This window comes from Ranitomeya variabilis, chromosome 1 (assembly GCF_051348905.1).
Source record: "Ranitomeya variabilis isolate aRanVar5 chromosome 1, aRanVar5.hap1, whole genome shotgun sequence".
NCBI classification, from domain to species: Eukaryota; Metazoa; Chordata; class Amphibia; order Anura; family Dendrobatidae; genus Ranitomeya; species Ranitomeya variabilis.
The window spans coordinates 17,234,829-17,260,932 of NC_135232.1; the positions used below are offsets into that span (position 1 = coordinate 17,234,829).

Sequence of the window (26,104 nt, forward strand, 5' to 3'; positions counted from 1 at the left end):
AGTCTTCTCCTTGTTTGAGAAGAAAGTTTAGAGGGACGGCCGGGTCTTGGTAGATTTACAGTGGTATGATACTCCTTCCATTTCAATATCATCGCTTGCACAGTGCTCTTTGGGATGGTTAAAGTTTTGGAAATCATTTTGTATCCAAATCCGGCTTTAAACTTCTCCACAACAGTATCACGGACCTGCCCGTTGTGTTCCTTGGTCTTCATGATGCTCTCTGTGCTTCACACAGACCCCTGAGACTATCACAGAGCAGGTGCATTTATACGGAGACTTGATTACACACAGGTGGATTCTATTTATCATCATTAGGCATTTAGGACAACACTGGATCATTCAGAGATCCACAATGAACTTCTGCACTGAAAGTAAAGGGGCCGAATAATATTGTACGCAACACTTTTCAGTTTTTGAATTCCCACAAAAATTTAAAATGACCAATAAATTTCGTTCAACTTCACAATTGTGTTCCACTTGTTGTTGATTCTTCACCAAAAATGTACATTTGGTATCTTTATGTTTGAAGCATGATATGTGGGGAAAGGTTGAAAAGTTCAAGGGGGCAAATACTTTCGTAAAGCACTGTATAGGTTTTTCTCATCATTGATAACCGAGGCACAATAATATGGTGTAAGGCCGGGAAGATCCACCAGAACTTATGACATCTATGACCTCGATCAGAAATGTCCCCCCATATACAGATCCGGTACAGGGCTCAGCACCGTCTACCTGATGATCCTCCGGGATGTTGTGATTCTCCTCCGGACAGTCCTGGGGATACAGAGGACGGGGACATCTCTCTGGTGGATTCATCCTCCTGGATCCATCTGTAGGAAACACACAGACGGAATAGATTGTGTCATGTGATGAGATGATGGGAGTAGTAGTAGGTGACCACAGAACAGACATGACAGTCTCCCCTCCTCACCCTGCTGATCGGCCCATACGTCCATTGTCTCTTCTACTTCATCTTTAACCTCAACCTTAATATCAATCAGATCTTCACCCTAAAAAGAAAAATGTAAGATGAGCTCAGGTCCCATCACTTCATGGTCAGATTTTGTGGGGGCTTCAGTGTCATCTACCTGATGTTCCTCCGGGATGTTGTGATTCTCTTCTGGACAGTCCTGGGGATACAGAGGACGGGGACATCTCTCTGGTGGATTTCTCCTCCTGGATCCATCTGTGGTAAACATACAAAAGGACTAATTACATGACCTCCATATATCTTTAATGGCAGCCAGAAGACTGCCAAAAACGCTACACCCATGTTATAATTCCAGGTTTTTGTAATGTAAAAGACATTGAGAAGTGGCATGACAGGAATATTACCTAGAACTGGACGTCCCTCAAAAACTGAGGAAGAGGTAAGAAGAAAATTGGTGTGGGTGGATGCAAGAGGCCGACAGAAACATTAAAGGAGCTGCAGGAATTTCTGGCCAGCCCTGGTTGTGTCCTGCATGTGACAATCTCCCGCATTCTTCATATGTGTGGGGTAGGAGACAGAAGCCTTTCCTTACAGTGAAAAACATGCAAACCCAGCGATGTTCTGCCCAACGCTCCATCATGGCTGCCAAAGGCATGAGGGAAACTTGTTAGAAAGGTTGAACTTTTTTGCCATAATCCCAAAAGGTTTGTTCAGCGCAAATCAGACACTGCACATCATCAAAAGTACACCATGTCCACAGTGAGGTATGGTGGAGGCAGCATTATGCTTTGGGGCTGTTTTTTGGCAGCTGGAACTGGGGTTTTATTCCAGGTGGAGGGAATTATGGACAGTTTCAAAAATAAGTCCATTTTACATCAGAACCTTTCGGCCTCTGCTAAAAAGCTGAAGGAGGAGGAGGAATTTCTTCTTTCAAACACAATAATGAACCTAAGGTACCTCCAAATTGCGAAAGATCAGCTTCATTAGAAGGAAGATGGAAGTTCTGGAACAGCCGAACCCAGACCTGAACCTAAATGACAATCTGTGCAGACCTGAAGAGGGCGCTGTGCACAGGATATGACCCCACAATCTGACAGATATGGAGCTACTGCAAGGAGCTGGCAAAGATCGCCAATTCTAGATGTGGCGCGCTGATAGACCGCAACCTAAAAACATTCAACACTGCCAGAAATTCAAAGGCGCTTCAGCAAAGTATTAGTGGCACTTTAATAGGAGTGTGTAGACTTTTTATATCCACTGAATATAAGAGATAGTCACACAACGTTTGAGTATATGATCTGCTATTCATCTGTGCTCTCAATACCATGTATACTATGTACAGGGACTTCTCACAGAATCAGAAGTTAATTTATTTCCGTTCTTCAATACAAAAAGTGAATCTCCTATATTCTATAGAGTCGTTACACACAGAGGGATCTATTTCACGTGTTTATTTCTGGCTTACAGCCAATGAAAACCCAAAAGTCATTATCTCAGTAAATTAGAATAATTAATACAAAACCTAAGCATTCATAGAGGTCCCTTAGTCTGTTTCAGTAGCTCCACAGCTGATCGCCTCCATGCCACGCCGCATTGATGCAGTAGTCTGGCAGCTCTCACTGTTCATGAAAAAACTCCCCTGACACCTCCGCAAATATCAATGTAACCAATTTTATGGATTAAGGCCATGTTCACACAGTGCGTTTTTTACCGCGGAACCGCGGCGGTTTTGCCGCTGCGGTTCCGCAGCTGTTTTCCATGCAGGGTACAGTACACTGTACCCTATGGAAAACAGGACACACTGTGCACATGGTCCGGAAATTTAAAAAAAAAAGCCGTGCGGAATAGCTCCCGGAAAAAAGAAGGAGCATGTCAATATTCGTCCTGAACCGCAGCGGTTCTGCACCCATAGACCTCCATTGTGAGGTCAAAATCGCAGTAAAACACGCAGATCAAAAATATATCTGCGTGTTTTACTGCGGTTTGATGTGCAGAACCGCTGCTGCAGGAAGTGCGGGGAAGCGGGCGGAAGTGCGTGGGCGGAAGTCCGTGGGCGGCGTGTGTGGTCCCGACTGTGTCACGAAGAGACTGTCATCATGGAGTTATACCGTCGCATGGGGATCGATGTCGGGCGTCTGATTGATTTGGTAAGTCTGTGTGTCCGTCCCCATGCGACGATATGCCTCTATTGTGCTAAGTCGCCGTATCGGACTACTACTCCCATCCGGTATTTAGGATGGGAGAGTTGTCCCTGTGTCCGGCGACTTAGCACAATACTAAAGTTCACACCAAACACAAACACACAATACACAAACATGACACACAGTACAGTACATACAACACATAACATAGAGTATATACTCACCAACAGCACACTTGTAGGCGAAGCCCTCGATCCTCAATGAAAAAATCCCAAAATAATAAAGCAAATCCATACTCCCTGTCCGCAGAATCCATAACCGAGTGTCCCACGCCGATCGGCTGCTCTCCGGCGATACACTGCCATGAGCGAAGCTCCTAGCAGTGTATCGCGTACTGTCCCGGAGCTCAATGGCGCCGGCGTCTCGGTTAACGGCAGTACAGCTGCGTTGAACTTTCCCACGCAGCACTGCCGTTAAGCGAGAGAGCCGGGGTCAATGACCGCCGGTAAACTCGCTCGCGCATGCGCAGTGACACACCGACAGGAACTATGGCTCCTGTCAGTGTGTTGCTGCAGCCGTGGAGAGCAGACATATCTCTGGATGTGTCTGTTCTCCATGGAAGATCTTCGTGGGACCCTCGATGGATTTCTGCGGACAGGGCCAGGGAGTATGAATTTGTTTTTTTATTTTGCGTCTTTTTCAGGTCGAGGGTCTTCAGGACGGATTGAGCGTACAATAAAATATGGTCAAAAAGTGTGTGTCTTTATTTCATTAAAATATTTTTTTTCTAGTGTTTGTGTTTTTTTTTTTAACCCTTTCATTGGATTAATAATGGATAGGCGTCTTATTGACGCCTCTCCATTATTAACCGGGCTTAATGCCACCTTACAATAGCAAGGTGGCATTAACCCCTCATTACCCCATATCCCACCGCTACACGGGAGTGGGAAGAGAGTGGCCAAGTGCCAGAATAGGCGCATCTTCCAGATGTGCCTTTTCTGGGGTGGCTGGGGGCAGATGTTTGTAGCCAGGGGGGGCCAATAACCATGGACCCTCTTCTGGCTATTAATATCTGCCCTCAGTCACTGGCTTTACCATTCTGGCGGAGAAAATTGCGCGGGAGCCCACGCCAATTTTTTCCGCCATTTAACCCTTTAATAGGATTAATAATGGATAGGCGTCTTATTAACGCCTCTCCATTATTAACCGGGATTAATGCCACCTTACAATAGGAAAAATACGTGCAAATGAAAGACGTGGCACTTAAATACGGGATACGTGGCACTTAAATACGTGGCACTTGTACGTGATACGTGGCACTTAAATACGTGATACGTGGCACTTATACGTGATACGTGTCACTTATACGTGATACGTGGCACATGGCACTTATACGTGGTACTTAAATACGTGGCACTTAAATACGTGGCACGTGGCACTTAAATACGTGGTACTTAAATACGTGGCACTTAAATACGTGGCACGTGGCACTTAAATACGTGGCACTTAAATACGTGGCACGTGGCACTTATACGTGGCACTTAAATACGTGATACTTAAATACGTGGCACTTAAATACGTGGCACGTGGCACTTATACGTGGTACTTAAATACGTGGCACTTAAATACGTGGCACGTGGCACTTATACGTGGCACTTAAATACTTAAATACGTGTGTCCGTCCCCATGCGACGATATGCCTCTATTGTGCTAAGTCGCCGTATCGGACTACTACTCCCATCCGGTATTTAGGATGGGAGAGTTGTCCCTGTGTCCGGCGACTTAGCACAATACTAAAGTTCACACCAAACACAAACAATTCCAGCAATTGTTTAACATTACTTGGTCGCGCTATAGATTATGAGATGACACTATTGTATTTATTGTAGGTTCGGGATTATCCGGCCTTGTGGGACCCAGCTGATGAATCCTACAAGGATAAATATTTCCGGGAACTAGCCTGGACTAAAATAGTACGAGACCTTATCCCAGATTGGGACAAGTATCCAGGGAGTACACAGCAGCAAATTGGTAATTTTATTTAAATTTATTTAGTAAACCTTGAGTATATTAAAAATCTAATTTGTTTAGATCTCACAAAAAATGTTGTTGTATTTTGTAACCTTTTTTTGGTAGATAACGATGTGAGGAAACGTTGGCGCTCAATCAGAGACCGTTTCACGAAGTTCCTGAACGAATGTTCTAAGAGTGGCTCTTCGCCAATCAAAAGTAAATTTCCCTTTAGCGAAGAGCTGCAGTTTCTTGTGTCCAGTAGGACATTGAGAAAGTAAGTTAAAATCCACTCCACATGATTATTTAAATATAATATGTTGTGCGAAAAATTGATGTTTTTTTTTTCTCCAACAGGACGGAAGGAAACATGTCGGTGGGTGATTTGGAGGACAGCGACAAAGAGGATGGAGCAGGCAGTTCCTCTGGAGTGGGAGGGACCATCTCTACCTCCACTCCCACAGCTTCTGCTGAATCAGCATCCACTTCAGCAGCTGCTGCATCAACATCTAGTTCAGCAGCTGCTGAAGCATCTGATTCCGCAGAAGCTGTGAGAGTGGAGAAGAGATCTGTCTATCCGGTGGCAGCAGAGAAAAAAAAAAAAAAAAACAAAGAAAAACCAAGATGACCAAACTGTCCAAATAGCTTGCGACACGTTAGATCTATTAAAAAAATCAAGTTCTGATGACCACTGCGACTCCTTCGCAATAACTGTGGCAAGAAAAACACGCTCCCTGCCACCGGATAGACAATCTCTTTTCATGTCCATGGTCCAGATGTCCCTCACTGCTCTGGAGGACCCTGCTCCGATATCTCCATACAATGAAGTTCTGATGGGGGTGTTGGGACTTTTCAGGCCCCGACACCGAACACCGGAAACACCAGCTTCCAGACCCCAGTATTTGGCCCACAGCCAAGTTACTTCTGGAGATAGAGGAAGTTCGCAGCATATGGGGGGAGCACCATATCAATCAGAGGGATCAAATTTCCTCTATTCTCCAGAATATACTTTTCTGAATTGAACGTGGGCAAAAGTTTTCAGTGGCACCGAGTTTTTTTTTGTTTGTTTTTTAGCTCCAGTTGCCGGTTGCCTTTGAAAGGGGCTTTTTTTTGTTTTTTTCTAATTGAAAAATCTTTTGTAAATATTGCAAAGAATTTGTGTTCTTTTAAATATATTATATTTCACACATAATATTCTCGTCTTTATTACAATGCGGTCAAGGCCGCTATCCTGGGTTTATGGGCTATCAATTAGTGGTTTATGTGTTGATGTGTTAACAATTGTATACGTCATACTGCTATTATTTTCATAAAACACCAAAATTTTTGTAGCCAAAAAAAACAAAAAAAAAAACAAATTACACCCAAATAGATTTTTTATTGATATTACAACCAATTATTTAAAACTTTTTTTGGTAACATGAAACAAAAAAATTTTTTTTCAAACTTTTGTGTTGGTTGCTGGCGTTTCTCATTCTTCGGGATGTTGGCAAAACTGTTATCAGCGATGTCGGCAACATTTCTGGGGGGGTCAGTGTAGATGCATCCTTCTCTGCTGGTCAGGCTGCTCAACACCAGCACAGGAGTATTGCCAGTGCACGGCACCTTCTGGACTCATGAAGTAGTCAGTGAAGGATTCTCTCACACGCACACCCGAGTTGGACGGCCTGCCCAGACCCCCGTTGACCACTGGATTAAATACTGCCTGCTGGTACTCCACATCTACGTCAGTGTTGTACTCACGAGCATAGTTGTGGAGTACACAGCAAGCCTTTATCACAGCATCAACGGTGTCTGTGTCCAACTGAATGGCAGTGTGAAAGATCCTCCACTGACTAGTCATGATCCCAAAGGTGCATTCCACATATCTGCGTGCACGACTCAGCCGATAATTAAAAATCCTCCGTCGGGCATCCAGTCCCCTTCGTGGGTATGGGCGCAGCAGGGTTGTCGTTAAGGGAAACGCCTCATCCGATACCATCACAAAGGGCACTGGATGTGTGGAACCCGGCAAAGGTCTTGGGGCTGGGAGCGTGCCGCCATCTCGAAGAATTTGCATCCCAATCTGTGACGTTCGCAACACCCGAGAATCCCCAGTACTACCATAGGCACCAACATCAATGGCAACAAATTTGTAATGGGCATCAGCCACCGCCATCAGGACCACTGAAAAATACTTCTTATAATTAAAGAAGCGTGATCCTGATCGTGGTGGCTGCTGAACCCGAACATGTTTACCATCGACTGCACCTATGCAGTTTGGGAAATTGGCCACAGACTGAAAGCCTGCTGCAACCTGCAGCCAAGTCTCCTCGGTTGGGGAAGGCATCACTATAGGTTGCAACTTCTGCCAGATGACGGTACATGTACACCTCACAATGTTAGAGATGGTAGATTTACCAACTCTAAATTGGAGGTGCAGTGATGTATAGCTCTCTCCTGTGGCCAAAAATCTGCAAAGAAACAAAAAAGAAAATTAGAAATGTCACACAAAAAGGTAATTACAACATGTCACAAGTAAAGCCGCTATAATATGCGTCCAGCACCATTCAATAATGATGGCATTAACACCCAGCACAACACAAAGGGTGTAAAAAATTTAAATAGAAAGCCTGATGGGACTTGTGCACACACGCATGCGAGATATGACCGAGTGTTGCATGGTAATCCCCGGACCTGCTGCATGCACTCCGTTGTGGAGCGTGCGGCTCCATGTATTGGTATGTGGGTGCACACTCCGCTCCAGAGTGCAGGCGGCAGGGCCGGGGATTACCATGCAACACTCGGCCGTATCTCACGTGTGTGTGTGTATGTGTGCACCCTGTCCAACAGGAGGACTGGGTGGGTTTAATCACACATACTGGACACAGAGACGTGTAGAATAGAGACCTAACTACATTCCCCCCTGAAAAATTGTTACTTACCGCAAGGTGATGAGCAGCCTTTCCTCAGCAGAGATGGACTTCCTCATCACCGTGTCTTGCCGTTTTAAATGGGGTGCCAGGATGGTAAGAAGTCTGTCGAAGGCCGTAATTGGTAGCCGACAAAAAGAGATAAATTTTTCAGGATATCTGAAAAATTAAAAAGAAACACAAAAAAGGGTTACTTCACAAGTATTGCTAGCAAAAAAATGTAAATTAGTCATTCAATATATTTCTACTTACCTCCTCAAATCATTGTACAGCACATAAAAGTGCCCCTTCTCCGTTCGGTCTGCTACAAGCGGGTGCACCCACATCCTTTTCTGCGCACGTCTTCTCTGCCGCAGCCTCTAAAATAAAAAAAAATATATATATTTTGTAAACACAACAATGAAAAATATATCCAACATGCCTGTAAAACAATGTGGATTATGTAAGGGTACGTGTCCACATTCAGGAAGGCCCACCCCCTTCTGGGACGCAATGATGCCAGATGTGTTCATTGTACAAATCCGGCATCATCGCACCCCACGCATAGGGCCCTGTTTTATTCCTTGCGGAGCCGCAGCTTCTCAGCAAGGAACACGGACATGCTGTGATCATAAAAGACGCGCAGCATGTCCAGAGTCGCAGGGCTGACGCATGACACACAGTGGACACGTGATTTCATGAAATCCCCTCCACTATGCTGTTACATCTGGACGCTGCATGTTTGGCGCTGCGGCCCCACGCAGCGCCAAACACACAGCGTTTCCAGAACGTGGACATGTACCCATAACCCAATATATAAAACAAACAGACATCTGCTTACCTGACGTTTATGACGATTCAAGATTAGAAGAATCAACCCCAGGATCGCAATCCGGTGTGGTGTGCGGAGCTGGATCCGCGGGCTGTCATCTGGCCTACTCTCAGCACTCTGCAGAGCGCTGTCATTACAAACACGTCCACTCATTTTGGTGTGTTAAGTTCCAAAATGGAGGATGGAAGAAGAAAAGGGTTGGACAAGGAAATGACATCATTTTTTTTTTTTTTTCCTCCCCACTGCAGTAAACTTTATTTCTGTCAAACACAGACAATCTGCAGACAAAACTGCACCAAAAAACGCACCAAAAACGCACCAAAAAACGCACCTGCGTTTTCTGCAGAGACCTGCAGTTTCAGTCAGGAAAAAAAAAGGATGGAAATCCTGAACGTGTGAACATAGCCTAACGCCACACCTTGAAAGAAGGATCGGGCGAGTGCTGCTTTTCTTATTACTTTTTCCGATATAATACACGTTCTTTATTTATCCACCACCCAGAACAGATCCGACGAGGCTAATAACACGCAGAAAAAAAACCAAAGTGACTTGGTGCCTGGAATAACCTTTCCTTTTTACACGTGAAATAGATCCCTCTGTGTGTAATGACCATATAATATATTCATTTCATTGTTTGTATTCAAGAACTGAAATAAATTAACTTTTTGATGATATTCTAATTTAGTGAGAAGCACTTAAAGGGGGCTTCCACATTACTGGTAGGTTAAAGGGACACTGTCACCTGAATTTGTAGGGAACAATCTTTAGCCATAGGGGCGGGGTTTTCGGGTGTTTGATTCACCCTTTCCTTACCCGCCGGCTGCATGCTGGCTGCAATATGGGATTGAAGTTCATTCTCTGTCCTCCGTAGTACATGCCTGCACAAGGCAATCTTGTGCTCCTGTCCTCCTGAGTGTCTCCGTAGCACTGTACAGCCACATATGGGGTATTGCCACACACCACCCCTGCTCCAGAGACGGCACACACACCCACCGCCCCGGCTCTGCTCCAGAGACGGCACACACACCCACCGCCCCGGCTCTGCTCCAGAGACGGCACACACACCCACCGTCCCGGCTCTGCTCCAGAGACGGCACACACACCCACCGCCCCGGCTCTGCTCCAGAGACGGCACACACACCCACCGCCCCGGCTCTGCTCCAGAGAAGGCACACACACCCACCGCCCCGGCTCTGCTCCACAGACAGCACACACACCGCCCCGGCTCTGCTCCACAGACAGCACACACACCGCCCCGGCTCTGCTCCACAGACAGCACACACACCGCCCCGGCTCTGCTCCACAGACAGCACACACACCGCCCCGGCTCTGCTCCACAGACAGCACACACACCGCCCCGGCTCTGCTCCACAGACAGCACACACACCGCCCCGGCTCTGCTCCACAGACAGCACACACACCGCCCCGGCTCTGCTCCACAGACAGCACACACACCGCCCCGGCTCTGCTCCACAGACAGCACACACACCGCCCCGGCTCTGCTCCACAGACAGCACACACCGCCCCGGCTCTGCTCCACAGACAGCACACACTGCCCCGGCTCTGCTCCACAGACAGCACACACACCGCCCCGGCTCTGCTCCACAGACAGCACACACACCGCCCCGGCTCTGCTCCACAGACAGCACACACACCGCCCCGGCTCTGCTCCATAGACAGCACACACCGCCCCGGCTCTGCTCCACAGACAGCACACACCGCCCCGGCTCTGCTCCACAGACAGCACACACTCAGATCACCTTGGATCCTAGAACCCCACTAGCTGTAATGGATTCATAGATAATAGGTGCGGCGGTCCTGGTTGAGGTTTGGCGCTGGCCTCCATCTCTTTTTCTGCCAATCACACTAAAAGATGTTGCCGCTTGCTCTGTGCATGTGATGCAGACATAGGGCCGTATGCTCAAAGGGAAACTGATGACTTCTGTCAGTGGGGCGGGGATATGAGCTGGACAAATCCAGACACCCAGAAAACCGATGAGGAGACACTCACACAAATGTACGAGCCTAACAAAGCTGAAGAGAAGGGTGGAGAGGGAATAATGGAAGAAAGAAGTCCCCATTAACAGTGGGGACCGAAGCTACTTTATTTCTCAGCATCGAATAGGTAAAGTGCCAACACTTACAGCAGGAGGTCATCTACATGGGAAAAGCGATTCCCACCACTGATGGTGCAGGTCATCACCCGAGTCCCAGCAATGGAAGTACGGAGGCTCCAGATAATGACCTCTGCCTATGTAATGTATATATGTGGGTGTAACAGCTCACCTCGTGGTGTAAGAGGCCGGCGCTCCTCCATCTTCACGTCCTGGTACCGATCCTGGTGTCCTTCTAGATACTCCCACTCCTCCATGGAGAGATAGACAGCGACGTCCTGACACCTTATAGGAACCTGACAACAGCGACACCTTCATCACCCAGAATCCTCCAGTGCTGTATAATGTCCCAGCAGTCACCTCTCAGTCATCACCCAGAATCCTCCAGTGCTGTATAATGTCCCAGCAGTCACCTCTCCGCCCATCACCCAGAATCCTCCAGTGCTGTATAATGTCCCAGCAGTCACCTCTCCGCCCATCACCCAGAATCCTCCAGTGCTGTATAATGTCCCAGCAGTCACCTCTCCGCCCATCACCCAGAATCCTCCAGTCCTGCATAATGTCCCAGCAGTCACCTCTCCACTCATCACCCAGAATCCTCCAGTGCTGTATAATGTCCCAGCAGTCACCTCTCCGCTCATCACCCAGAGTCCTCCAGTGCTGTATAATGTCCCAGCAGTCACCTCTCAGTCATCACCCAGAATCCTCCAGTCCTGTATAATGTCCCAGCAGTCACCTCTCCGCTCATCACCCACAATCCTCCAGTCCTGTATAATCTCCCAGCAGTCACCTCTCCGCTCATCACCCAGAATCCTCCAGTCCTGTATAATGTCCCAGCAGTCACCTCTCCGCCCATCACCCAGAATCCTCCAGTGCTGTATAATGTCCCAGCAGTCACCTCTCCGCTCATCACCCAGAATCCTCCAGTCCTGCATAATGTCCCAGCAGTCACCTCTCCACTCATCACCCAGAATCCTCCAGTGCTGTATAATGTCCCAGCAGTCACCTCTCCGCTCATCACCCACAATCCTCCAGTCCTGTATAATCTCCCAGCAGTCACCTGTCCGCTCATCACCCAGAATCCTCCAGTCCTGTATAATGTCCCAGCAGTCACCTCTCCGCTCATCACCCAGAATCCTCCAGTCCTGTATAATGTCCCAGCAGTCACCTCTCCGCTCATCACCCAGAATCCTCCAGTCCTGTATAATGTCCCAGCAGTCACCTCTCTACTCATCACCCAGAATCCTCCAGTGCTGTATAATGTCCCAGCAGTCACCTCTCAGTCATCACCCAGAATCCTCCAGTGCTGTATAATGTCCCAGCAGTCACCTCTCCGCTCATCACCCAGAATCCTCCAGTGCTGTATAATGTCCCAGCAGTCACCTCTCAGTCATCACCCAGAATCCTCCAGTGCTGTATAATGTCCCAGCAGTCACCTCTCCGCTCATCACCCAGAATCCTCCAGTGCTGTATAATGTCCCAGCAGTCACCTCTCCGCTCATCACCCAGATTCCTCCAGTGCTGTATAATGTCCCAGCAGTCACCTCTCTACTCATCACCCAGAATCCTCCAGTGCTGTATAATGTCCCAGCAGTCACCTCTCTACTCATCACCCAGAATCCTCCAGTCCTGTATAATGTCCCAGCAGTCACCTCTCAGTCATCAGAGGGGAGTGTAATGTTTAATTGTTTTAAAGGACAATTCCCAAAACAAAAAAAGTCACGTTCTCTGCCCCGATCCAACAATGGTGGATAATGTAGCGATCAGTGAGGATCAGCCAATGGGACGAGCAGCAGTGCAGAGACCGAGGCTGCAGAGTCCTGGATGGTCCTATGCTCCACTCCTTGTGAATGTGACAGCCGGAGACATCGCCCAGCGCCGGCCGCCCAGCAGCTCTGGACATAATAAATGGCGCTGAGGAGTCAGCACAGAATGACTGTTCACACAAAGCCCCGGAGCTCAGCGCGTCATGGCGGCGTCTCCTCCTGCTTGTTCTACATCTGCCGCTATAAAACCATCGCTGTCAGTCACAGACGAGAGGGAGAAGACAAGGAGCGGCGAAATGTCACAGCGCACAAGGCGGACGGAGGGACGAGGGCCTGGGCTTGGTGTAAACAGTCATTGTGTGCCGACATCGTCCCTTTAGTCAGATGCACTCAGACCAGAAGCAACCAGCGACTAGTGTCCGATATCCACGGTGACCCCAAGTACACCGCCAGGGGGGGGGGGGCGGTCACCGTGGTAACTACACCGCCAGGGGGGGACGGTCACCGTGGTAACTACACCGCCAGGGGGGGACGGTCACCGTGGTAACTACACCGCCAGGGGGGGACGGTCACCATGGTAACTACACCGCCAGGGGGGGACGGTCACCGTGGTAACTACACCGCCAGGGGGGGACGGTCACCGTGGTAACTACACTGCCAGCGGGGGACAGTCACCGTGGTAACTACACTGCCAGCGGGGGACGGTCACCGTGGTAAGGCTACGTTCACATTTGCGTTTTGCGCCGCATGCGTCCTTTTTTTAATTGATTTTGGACGCAGCAAAAATGCAACTTGCTGCGTCCTCTGCGCCCGGACGCGGGCGCCGCATGCGGCGCAAAACGCAAGTGCGACGCATGTCCATGCGCCCCCATGTTAAATATAGGGGCGCATGACGCATGCGGCGCCGCTGCGGCGCCCGCCGCTGTGAACGTAGCCTATAACACCTCCAGCGGGGCCGTGAGATGAGGAGCAGACGCTGCACACCCCCCATACAATGCTGCCCGTCCCCAACACTGAGGAGCGCAGTCACATGGAGCAGGAGCCTCCACAGGAACAGCTCTGATCTCACCCCACACTCTCCTCTCACAGATTTACCACAAGCACCAAAACTCCACCAAACCCTCCTGTAATCTCACCGGAATGGCGGGAAATCTGCTGCTGGCTGACACCAGAGAACACGGGAGACGCGAAATCGTCGTGGCCAAACTCCAGGGGCTTCTGCTGACTCACTGATCTGCTGACTCGCTGAGTCTACGGGGAAGAGGCGCCGCCCCTTCCTGTGACATCATCCCCACACATGGTCACATGGGCGTGACGTCAGCAGAGGTTCCTGGAGTTTGGCCACGAGGATTTCGCGTCTCTCGTGTTCTCTGGTGTCAGCCAGCAGCAGATTTCCCGCCATTATTCCGGTGAGATTACAGGAGGGTTTGGTGGAGTTTTGGTGCTTGTGGTAAATCTGTGAGAGGAGAGTGTGGGGTGAGATCAGAGCTGTTCCTGTGGAGGCTCCTGCTCCATGTGACTGCGGCTCCTCCGTGTTGGGGACGGGCAGCATTGTATGGGGGATGTGCAGCGTCTGCTCCTCATCTCACGGCCCCCGCTGGCGGTGTAGTTACCACGGTGACCGTCCCCTCCTGGCGGTGTAGTTACCACGGTGACCGTCCCCTCCTGGCGGTGTACTTACCACAGTGACCGTCCCCTCCTGGCGGTGTAGTTACCACGGTGACCGTCCCCTCCTGGCGGTGTAGTTACCACAGTGACCGTCCCCTCCTGGCGGTGTAGTTAACACGGTGACCGTCCTCTCCTGGCGGTGTAGTTGCCGCGGTGACCGTCCCCTCCTGGCGGTGTAGTTACCACAGTGACCGTCCCCTCCTGGCGGTGTAGTTACCACAGTGACCGTCCCCTCCTGGCGGTGTAGTTACCACGGTGACCGTCCCCTCCTGGCGGTGTAGTTACCACGGTGACCGTCCCCTCCTGGCGGTGTAGTTACCACGGTGACCGTCCCCTCCTGGCGGTGTAGTTGCCGCGGTGACCATGGATATCGGACACTGTACTCGCTGGTTGCTACTGGTCTGAGTGCGTCTGACTAAAGGGACGATGTCGGCACAGAACACACCATCCCCACTGTCAGACATGGTGGTGGCAGCATCATGGTTTGGGCCTGCTTTTCTTCAGCTGGGACAGGGAAGAGGAAAATACTAAAACCCTAAGTGTCATATTTGCCTTTACCTATGGTAGATTTTTTAGTCATATTTGTCTGTACCTATGCTTATGGTAGATTTTGTACAGTGTGCGGGAAATCAGCGATTCCGTAAAATTAATGAACATGTTGCTTTTTTTTCCGCGATTCGTTTTTTTCGCGTAAAAAATCGCAACATAAGCACAAGTTTTGCGGATTACATAGAAACGATTGGGAACCATATGTCAGCGTTTTTTCACGTTTTTATAGTAAAAAAAACACAAAAAATACTGAACGTGGGCACATAGCCTTAGGGTACCGTCTCACAGTGGCACTTTGATCGCTACGACGGTACAATCCGTGACGTTCCAGCGATATCCATACGATATCGCTGTGTCTGACACGCAGCAGCGATCAGGGACCCTGCTGAGAATTGTACGTCGTAGCAGATCGTTTAGAACTTTCTTTCGTCGCTGGATCTCCCGCTGTCATCGCTGGATCGGTGTGTGTGACAGCGATCCAGCGATGTGTTCGCTTGTAACCAGGGTAAACATCGGGTTACTAAGCGCAGGGCCGCGCTTAGTAACCCGATGTTTACCCTGGTTACCAGTGTAAATGTAAAAAACAAACAAACAAACAGTACATACTCACATTCTGATGTCCGTCAGGTCCCTCGCCAGCGGCTTCCCGCACTGACTGTGAGCGCCGGCCGTAAAGTAAAATCTGAGCACAGCGGTGACGTCACCGCTGTGCTGTGCTTTACGGCCGGCACTGACAGTCAGAGCGGGAAGCCGCTGGCGAGGGACCTGACGGACATCAGAAGGTAAGTATGTACTGTATTTTTTTTTTTTACATTTACAATGGTAACCAGGGTAAACATCGGAAGCGCGGCCCTGCGCTTAGTAACCCGATGTTTACCCTGGTTACCCGGGGCCTTCGGCATCGTTGGTCGCTGGAGAGCGGTCTGTGTGACAGCTCCCCAGCGACCACACAACCACTTACCAACGATCACGGCCAGGTCGTATCGCTGCTCGTGATCGTTGGTAAATCGTTTAGTGTAACGGTACCCTTACAACTCCCTTCTCTGTGTACCTGAACTGAGAGAGGGAGGGTGATGTTTTGAGTGAGATAAGGCTAGAAGCTAATGTTAATATTGTCTACCTTGAGATAGTTTATAAACCGTCCTCTCACACATCCAGTACCCTAGCAACCAGAGAATGCAGAGTAAGTGGACATGCTCGCTGGGGCATATCTTACAGAAGTCAAGCTGCAACACCAGGCTCTCCCATCATCACTTTGGTAAGTATTATGAATAACCGTGTTAAGCTCCGTTTTTTTTTATTGGAATAAGTTCATATTAGTGACAGAAAGTTACTTTCCCAGTTTCATTAATCCCTTCCCGACATTTGACGTACTATCCCGTCGAGGTGGGGTGGGCCCGTATGACCACCGACGGGATAGTACGTCATACGCGATCAGCCGCGCTCACGGGGGGAGCGCGGCCGGGTGTCGGCTGCATACATATCGCAGCTGACATCCGTCACTATGTGCCAGGAGCGGTCACGGACCGCCCCCAGCACATTAACCCCCGGCACACCGCGATCAAACATGATCGCAGTGTACCGGCGGTATAGGGAAGCATCGCGCAGGGAGGGGGCTCCCTGCGGGCTTCCCTGAGACCCCCGGAGCAACGCGATGTGATCGCGTTGCTCCGAGGGTCTCCTAGCTCCTTCCTCGCTGCAGGTCCCGGATCCAAGATGGCCGCGGCATCCGGGTCCTGCAGGGAGAAAGGTGGCTTACCAAGCGCCTGCTCAGAGCAGGCGCTGGTAAGCCTGCACCGATGTAAGTGAGATCGGTGATCTGACAGAGTGCTGTGCACACTATCAGATCACCAATCTGTAATGTCCCCCCCTGGGACAAAGTAAAAAAGTAAAAAAAAAATTTTCCACATGTGTAAAAAAAAAAAAAATCCTAAATAAATAATAAAAAAAAAATATTATTCCCATAAATACATTTCTTTATCTAAATAAAAAAAACAAAACAATAAAAGTACACATATTTACTATCGCCGCGTCCGTAACGACCCAACCTATAAAACTGCCCCACTAGTTAACCCCTTCAGTAAACACCGTAAGAGGAAAAAAAAAAAAAAAAAAAACCGAGGCAAAAAACAACGCTTTATTACCATACCGCCGAACAAAAAGTGGAATAACACGCGATCAAAAAGACTGATATAAATAACCATGGTACCGCTAAAAACGGCATCTTGTCCCGCAAAAAATGAGCCGCTAGTCAGCATCATCAGCAAAAAAATAAAAAAGTTATAGTCCTGAGAATAAAGCGATACCAAAATAATTATTTTTTCTATAAAATAGTTTTTATCGTATAAAAGCGCCAAAACATAAAAAAATGATATATATGAGATATCGCTGTAATCGTACTGACCCGACGAATAAAACTGCTTTATCAATTTTACCAAACGCGGAACGGCATAAACGCCTCCCCCAAAAGAAATTCATGAATAGCTGGTTTTTGGTCATTCTGCCTCACAAAAATCGGAATAAAAAGTGATCAAAAACGGTCACGTGTCCAAAAATGTTACCAATAAAAACATCAACTCGTCCCGCAAAACATAAGACCTCACATGACTCTGTGGAGCAAAATGTGGAAAAATTATAGGTCTCAAAATGTGGTAACGCAAAAACTTTTTTGCTATAAAAAGCGTCTTTTATTGTGTGACAGCTGCCAATCATAAAAATCAGATATAGAAAACGCTATAAAAGTAAATCAAACCCCCCTTCATCACCCCCTTAGTTAGGGAAAAATAATAAAATTAAAAAAATGTATTTATTTCCATTTTCCCATTAGGGCTAGGGTTAGGGTTGGGGCTAGGGTTAGGGCTAGGGTTAGGGTTGGAGGTAAAGTTAGGGTTAGGGTTTGGATTACATTTACGGTTGAGATTAGGGTTGGGATTAGAATTATGGGTGTGTCAGGGTTAGGGGTGTGGTTAGGGTTACCGTTGGGATTAGGGTAAGGGGTGTGTTTGGATTAGGGTTTCAGTTATAATTGGGGGGTTTCCACTGTTTAGGCACATCAGGGGCTCTCCAAACGCGACATGGCGTCCAATCTCAATTCCAGCCAATTCTGCGTTGAAAAAGTAAAACAGTGCTCCTTCCCTTCCGAGCTCTCCCGTGCGCCCAAACAGGGGTTTACCCCAACATATGGGGTATCAGCGTACTCGGGACAAATTGAACAACAACTTCTGGGGTCCAAGTTCTCTTGTTATCCTTAGGAAAATAAAAATTTGGGGGCTAAAATTCATTTTTGTGGGAAAAAAAATGTTTTATTTTCACGGCTCTGCGTTGTAAACTGTAGTGAAACACTTGGGGGTTCAAAGTTCTCACAACACATCTAGATAAGTTCCTTGGGAGGTCTAGATTCCAATATGGGGTCACTCGTGTGGGGTTTGTACTGTTTGGGTACATCAGGGGCTCTGCAAATGCAACATGACGCCTGCAGACCAATCCATTTAAGTCTGCATTCCAAATGGCGCTCCTTCCCTTCCGAGCTCTGTCATGCGCCCAAACAGTGGTTCCCCCCCACATATGGGGTATCAGCGTACTCAGGACAAATTGGACAACAACTTTTGGGGTCCAGTTTATTCTGTTACCCTTGTAAAAATACAAAAGCTGGGGGCTAAAAAATCATTTTTGTGAAAAAAAAAAAAAAAAAAAAAAAGAATTTTTATTTTCACGGCTCTGCGTTATAATCTGTAGTGAAACACTTGGGGGTTCAAAGCTCTCAAAACACATCTAGATAAGTTCCTTAGGGGGTCTACTTTCCAAAATGGTGTCACTTGTGGGGGGTTTCAATGTTTAGGCACATCAGGGGCTCTCCAAACGCGACATGGAGTCCCATCTCAATTCCAGTCAATTTTGCATTGAAAAGTCAAATGGCGCTCCTTCCCTTCCAAGCTCTGCCATGCGCCCAAACAATGGTTTACCCCCACATATGGGGTATCAGCATACTCAGGACAAATTGCACAACATTTTTTGGGGTCCAATTTCTTCTCTTACCCTTGGGAAAATAAAAAATTGGGGGCGAAAAGATCATTTTTGTGAAAAAATATGATTTTTTATTTTTACGGCTCTGCATTATAAACTTCTGTGAAGCACTTGGTGGGTCAAAGTGCTCACCACACATCTAGATAAGTTCCTTAGGGGGTCTACTTTCCAAAATGGTGTCACTTGTGGGGGGTTTCAATGTTTAGGCACATCAGGGGCTCTCCAAATGCCACATGGCGTCCCATCTCAATTCCAGTCAATTTTGCATTGAAAAGTCAAATGGCGCTCCTTCCCTTCTGAGCTCTGTCATGTGCCCAAACAATGGTTTACACCCACATATGGGGTATCAGCGTACTCAGGACAAATTGTACAACAACTTTGGGGGTCCATATTCTCCTGTTACCCTTGGTAAAATAAAACAAATTGGAGCTGAAATTTTGTGTGAAAAAAAATTAAATGTTCATTTTTATTTAAACATTCCAAAAATTCCTGTGAAACACCTGAAGGGTTAATAAACTTCTTGAATGTGGTTTTGAGCACCTTGAGGGGTGCAGTTTTTAGAAAATACCCAAGTGTGACACCATTCTATCATATAGACCCCTCAAAATGACTTCAAATGAGATGTGGTCCCTAAAAAAAAATGGTGTTGTAAAAATGAGAAATTTCTGGTCAAATTTTAACCCTTATAACTCCCTAAGAAAAAAAAATTTTGGTTCCAAAATTGTGCTGATGTAAAGTAGACATGTGGGAAATGTTACTTATTAAGTATTTTGCGTGACATATGTCTGTGATTTAAGGGCATAAAAATTCAAAGTTGGAAAATTGCGAAATTTTCGCCAAATTTCCGTTTTTTTTCACAAATAAACGCGAGTTATATCGAATAAGTTTTAACACTAACATGAAGTACAATATGTCACGAGAAAACAATGTCAGAATCACCGGGATCCGTTGAAGCGTTCCAGAGTTATAACCTCAAAGGGACAGTGGTCAGAATTGTAAAAATTGGCCCGGTCATTAACGTGCAAACCACCCTTGGGGGTGAAGGGGTTAAGATCTGTTTAGGGATTCAGTCTTTATATGCTGCTATATTCTGCCATACTTATGCCTAGTGTGTTATCATGGTTGGAAACGGAATAACGGTTTTAAGCTCCGTTTTTTTTTTTTAATGGAATATGTTCATATTAGTAAAACAAGGTTATCTTCCAAGTTTCATTAAGATCTTTTTAGGGATTCAGTCTTTGTGTCTAATGTGAGTATAAAAATGGCTACTTTGAGTCCATTTTGAAATATATTGAACGTATACAGACTATTACAGAGCAGCATTTCTTGTCATACAGTTAGACAATGCTCATTGTGACACAATCTTGAGAGCTGTTTACTTATTGTCTGAAGACCTTTGAGGTTACAAACAGTTTTTTTTTGTTTGTTATTGTACAACAAGGTTTATTTACCCTCTGTCTGTGGTAGGTTTATCTAATTCTTGTGGGCTATTATGTATCTATGGGTTTATGGCCCATTGTCTTATGTATGACTGGTATCTTGGTCTCATCCTATCTTGAAAGCTGGCCACTTGAAGGGCAGGGTGAAACCAAATGTAAAGCCCCCGTCACACTAAGGGTACTGTCACACAGTGGCACTTTGGTCGCTACGACAGTACGATCCGTGATGTTCCAGCGATATCCATACGATATCGCTGTGTCTGACACGCTACTGCGATCAGGGACCCCGCTGAGAATCGTACGTCGTAGCAGATCGTTTGAAACTTTCTTTCGTCGTCTAGTGTCCCGCTGTGGCGGCATGATCGCATCGTGTAACAAAGGTGTGCACGATATCGTATACGATGTGCGCACAGTAACCAATGGCTTCTACATCGCAAATACGTCATGAAATTATCGCTCCAGCGTCGTGCATTGCGAAGTGTGACCGCAGTCTACGACGCTGGAGCGATAATCATACGACGCTGCAACGTCACAGATCGTGCCGTCGTAACGACCAAAGTGCCACTGTGAGACCGTACCCTAAGCGAGATCGCTGCTGAGTCACAAGTTTTGTGACGCAACAGCGACCTCAGTAGCGATCTCGCTATGTGTGACACGTACCAGCGACCAGGCCCCTGCTGTGAGATCGCTGGCCGTGTTGGAATGGCCTGGACCTTTTTTTGATCGTTGAGGTCCCGCTGACATCGCTGAATCGGTGTGTGTGACACGGATTCAGCGATGTCTTCACTGGTAACCAGGGTAAACATCGGGTTACTAAGCGCAGGGCCGCGCTTAGTAACCCGATGTTTACCCTGGTTACCAGCGTAAATGTGAAAAAAAAACAAACAGTACATACTCACATTCCGGTGTCCGTCAGGTCCCTTGCCGTCTGCTTCCCGCACTGACTGACTGCCGGCCGTACAGTGAGAGCAGAGCACAGCGGTGACGTCACCGCTCTGCTGTTAGGGCCGGCGCTCAGTCAGTGCAGGAAGCGGACGCCGGGGGACGCGAAGGTATGTACGTACTGTTTGTTTTTTTACATTTTACACTGGTAACCAGGGTAAACATCGGGTTACTAAGCGCGGCCCTGCGCTTAGCAACCCGATGTTTACCCTGGTTACCCGGGGACCTCGGCATCGTTGGTCGCTGGAGAGCTGTCTGTGTGACAGCTCCCCAGCGACCACACAGCGACTAAACAGCGACGCTGCAACGATCGGCATCGTTGTCTGTATCGCTACAGCGTCGCTAAGTGTGACGGGGCCTTAACATAGTGCAAATCACTATATAAGGCCAGAGAAACATGACTAAGGCTAGGTTCACACGTTGCAGAATTGCCACGGAAATTTCCGCGGCAATTCTGCGCCTCCTGCCGCGGGTATATCGCATGCAGAATTTGCATGCATGTACCCGCAGAAAACTAGCGTTTTGCAAGCATAATTAGCTTGCAGAATGCTAGAGTTTTCCAAGCGATCTGTAGCATCACTTGGAAAACTGATTGACAGGTTGGTCACACTTGTCAAACAGTATTTGACAAGTGTGACCAACTTTTTACTATAGATGCAGCCTATGCCGCATCTATAGTAAAAGGTAGAATGTTTAAAAATAATTAAAAAAAATAAAGAAAATGGTTATACTCACCTGCAGACCTCGGCGGCGTCCGTTCCTATAGCTGGTGTGCGGTGAAGGGCCTGAGATGACGTCGCGACATGTGATTGGTCGCGAGACCGATCACAAGACCGCGACGTCATCGCAGGTCTTTCACCGCACAGCAGCTATAAGAACCGAAGCGGCAGCGTGCAGCGGAGAGGCCGGAAGACTGCGGGGGACATCGAAGGTGAGTATATGACTATTTTTTATTTTAATTCTTTTATTTTTTACCAATTATATGGTTCCCAGTCCGTGGAGGAGAGTCTCCTCTCCTCCACTCTGGGTACCAACAGCACTTGATCTGCTTGCTTCCTGCATGGTGTGCACAGCCCCGTGCGGGAAGTAAGCAGATCAATGCACTCCTAGGTGTGCGGAATCCCCGCAATTCCGCAAATTTAATGAACATGCTGCGTTTTTTTCTGGAATGCGATTCCGCTCAGGAAAAAAATCCAGCATGTGCACAAAAAATGCGGAATGCATTCTGTTACATAGGATGCTTAATGTTAGCGTTTTTTTTCGCGGTTTTATAGCGTTTTTATAGTGATAAACCGCGAAAAAAACACGAAAAATATGCTACGTGTGCACACAGCCTAAAGGTACCGTCACACTAAATGACTTTGCAGCGATAACGATAGCCATCCGTGACGTTGCAGCGTCCTGGATAGCGATATCGTTGTGTTTGACACGCAGCAGCGATCAGGATCCTGCTGTGATGTCGCTGGTCGTTGCTGAAAGAACTTTATTTGGTCGTCAGATTGGCGTGTATCGTCATGTTTGACAGCAAAAGCAACGATGCCAGCAATGTTTTACAATGGTAACCAGGGTAAACATCGGGTTACTAAGCGCAGGGCCGCGCTTAGTAACCCGATGTTTACCCTGGTTACCAGCGTAAAAACAAACAAACACTACATACTTACATTCAGGTGTCTGTCCCCCGGCGCTGTGCTTCTCTGCACTGTGTAAGCGCCGGCCGGCCGGAAAGCAAGAGCACAGCGGTGACGTCACCGCTGTTCTTTCCGGCAGCGCTTACACAGTGCAGAGAAGCACAGCGCCGGGGGACAGACATCGGAATGTAAGTATGTAGTGTCTGGTTTTTTTTACGTTTACACTGGTAACCAGGGTAAACATCGGGTTACTAAGCGCGGCCCTGCTGGTTACCAGGGGACTTCGCATAGTTGGTCGCTGGAGAGCTGTCTGTGTGACAGCTCTCCAGCGACCACACAGCGACGCTGCAGCGATCGGCATCGTTGTCGATATCGCTGCAGCATCGCTTAGTGTGAAGGTACCTTAAATGATTTACCAACGATCACGACCAGCGATACGACCTGGCCGTGATCTTTGGTAAGTCGTTGTGTGGTCGCTGGAGAGCTGTCACACAGACCGCTCTCCAGCGACCAAGGATGCCGAAGTCCCCGGGTAACCAGGGTAAACATCGGGTTACTAAGCGCAGGGCCGCGCTTAGTAACCCGATGTTTACCCTGGTTACCATTGTAAATGTAAAAAAAAACCAAACAGTACATACTTACATTCCGGTGTCTGTCACACATCCCCCGCCGTCTGCTTCCCGCACTGACTGTGAGTGCCGGCCGTAAAGCACAGCACAGCGGTGATGTCACCGCTGTGCTCTGCTTTTACTTTACGGCCGGCACTCAGTCAGTGCTGGAAGCGGACGGCGAGGGACGTGTGACAGACAGCAGAAGGTGAGTATGTACTGTTTTTTTTTTTTTTACTTTTACAATGGTAACCAGGGTAAATATCGGGTTACTAAGCGCGGTCCTGCGCTTAGTAACCCGATAATAACCCTGGTTACCATTGTAAAACATTGCTGGCATCGTTGCTTTTGCTGTCAAACACGACGATACATGGCGATCTGACGACCAAATAAAGTTCTGAACTTTCAGCAACGACCAGCGATATCACAGCGGGATCCAGATCGCTGCTGCGTGTCAAACACAACGAGATCGCTATCCAGGACGCTGCGACGTCACGGATCGCTATCGTTATCGTCGCAAAGTCGCTTAGTGTGAAGGTACCTTAAGGCTAACTTTCACAGTAGCGTCGGTACGGGCCCATCGCAGTGCGTCGGGCCAACGTACCGACGCATGCTGTGAAGTTAAATCACAACAGGGGCAGCGGATGCAGTTTTACAACGCATCCGCTGCCCCATTGTAAGGTCCGGGGAGGAGGGGGCGGATTTCCGGCCGCACATGCGCTGTCGGAAAAACTAGACCCGACGGACAAAAAAAACGTTGCAAGCAACGTTTTTTTGTCCCAACCGACTGCAAAAACACGTCGCATCCGTCGCACAACGGATGCAACGTGTGGCAATGCGTCGCTAATGAAAGTCTATGGAGCAAAAACGCATCCTGCAGGCAACTTTGCAGGATGCGTTTTTTCTTCAAAATGACGCATTGTGACGTGCGTCGAATGACGGTAGTGTGAAAGTAGCCTTAGACAGAAGCATAAACTGGTGTACCTGTACTTACACGTGTACAGTGTTGTGATACCTGCATAATTGGGGACGCCCGTGCAGTGTTGTGAATTTTCCAGGGTTTCTCAGTCTTGGTGTTGCTTCTCTGATTTTCCAGACGGATGATGTTTAAAAGCCCCTTGGTGATGGATGATGTGAGTATATGTGCTTAATCATTATATGAATTTAATCCTTATGTGTATTTTCTATCTTAAAATATACAAATGTGTATGCAATCATACTATTGAATCATAGTATTCCTTTAATTTTGTATTTTTACATAAAATTGCGTTATATCGCAAGTAGTAGCCTTCTTTAAAGCCGTATCCGAACCTTAGTGATAAAAACTTGGCAATACAATGTGCTGCCATATTCTTCCATACCTATGCCTAGTGTGTTATCATGGTTGGAAACGGAATAACAGTTTTAAGCTCGTTTTTTTTATTGGAATAAGTTCATATTAGTCCAACAAGGTTATCTTCCAAGTTTCATTAACATCTTTTTAGGGATTCAGTCTTTAACCCCTTAAGCCCCGAGGGTGGTTTGCACGTTAATGACCAGGCCAATTTTTACAATTCTGACCACTGTCCCTTTATGAGGTTATAACTCTGGAACGCTTCAACGGATCTTGGCGATTCTGACAATGTTTTCTCGTGACATATTGTACTTCATGATAGTGATAAAATTTATTCAATATAATTTGCGTTTATTTGTGAAAAAAACGAATATTTGGCTAAAATTTTGAAAATTTCGCAATTTTCCAACTTTGAATTTTTATGCCCTTAAATCACAGACATATGTCACGCAAAATACTTAATAAGTAACATTTCCCACATGTCTACTTTACATCAGCACAATTTTGGAACCAAAATTTTTTTTGCGACGGAGTTATAAGGGTTAAAAGTTGACCAGCAATTTCTCATTTTTACAACACCATTTTTTTTAGGGACCACATCTCATTTGAAGTCATTTTGAGGGGTCTATATGATAGAAAATACCCAAGTGTGACACCATTCTAAAAACTGCACCCCTCAAGGTGCTCAAAACCACATTCAAGAAGTTTATTAACCCTTCAGGTGTTTCACAGAAATTTTTGGAATGTTTTAAATAAAAATGAACATTTAACTTTTTTTCACAAAAAAATTATTTCAGCTCCAATTTGTTTTATTTTACCAAGGGTAACAGGAGAAAATAGACCCCAAAAGATGTTGTACAATTTGTCCTGAGTACGCCGATACCCCATATGTGGGGGTAAACCACTGTTTGGGCGCATGACAGAGCTCGGAAGCGAAGGAGCGCCGTTTGACTTTTCAATGCAAAATTGACTGGAATTGAGATTGGACGCCATGTTGCGTTTGGAGAGCCCCTGATGTGCCGAAACATTGAAACCCCCCACAAGTGACACCATTTTGGAAATTAGACCCCTTAAGGAACTTATCTAGATGTGTGGTGAGTAGGGTTGAGCGACCTTGACTTTTTTAGGGTCGAGTCCTCTTTCGCGAAACCCGACTTTTGGAAAAGTCGAGTCGGGCGAAATCGGCCGATTACTGCGCAAAGTCGAGGATCGGCCGGAACACGAAACCC

At 47.3% G+C, this 26,104-nt stretch overlaps 2 protein-coding genes and 1 long non-coding RNA gene across 7 annotated transcripts in view; 2 read left to right on the forward strand and 1 right to left on the reverse strand.

Annotated features, from left to right (window-relative positions):
* LOC143793526 (uncharacterized) overlaps positions 1 to 13,974 on the reverse strand; it is a 46,211-nt gene extending 32,237 nt beyond the window's left edge. For 4 of the 5 annotated variants that reach the window (XM_077280575.1, XM_077280571.1, XM_077280574.1 and 1 more), the window contains exons 1-5: positions 13,822 to 13,974; positions 11,092 to 11,215; positions 1,089 to 1,186; positions 932 to 1,010; positions 733 to 830 (exon numbers count right to left, since the gene is read on the reverse strand). In XM_077280575.1, the coding sequence (XP_077136690.1) occupies positions 733 to 830; positions 932 to 1,010; positions 1,089 to 1,186; positions 11,092 to 11,176 (360 nt within the window). In that variant the 5' untranslated portion in view covers positions 11,177 to 11,215; positions 13,822 to 13,974. The remainder of the gene's footprint in view (positions 1 to 732; positions 831 to 931; positions 1,011 to 1,088; positions 1,187 to 11,091; positions 11,216 to 13,821) is intronic. The other variant, XM_077280576.1, reaches the window with a different exon arrangement.
* Positions 1 to 26,104, forward strand: part of LOC143793567 (uncharacterized) — a 222,596-nt gene that overhangs the window by 137,840 nt on the left and 58,652 nt on the right. The window contains exon 2 of the mRNA XM_077280641.1: positions 16,061 to 16,160. The gene's annotated coding sequence lies outside the window, so the exon portion shown is untranslated. The remainder of the gene's footprint in view (positions 1 to 16,060; positions 16,161 to 26,104) is intronic.
* LOC143793584 (uncharacterized) lies at positions 4,750 to 5,906 on the forward strand. The gene is made up of 3 exons (XR_013220153.1): positions 4,750 to 5,103; positions 5,209 to 5,359; positions 5,440 to 5,906. It is a non-coding gene; the product is annotated as an uncharacterized LOC143793584 (long non-coding RNA).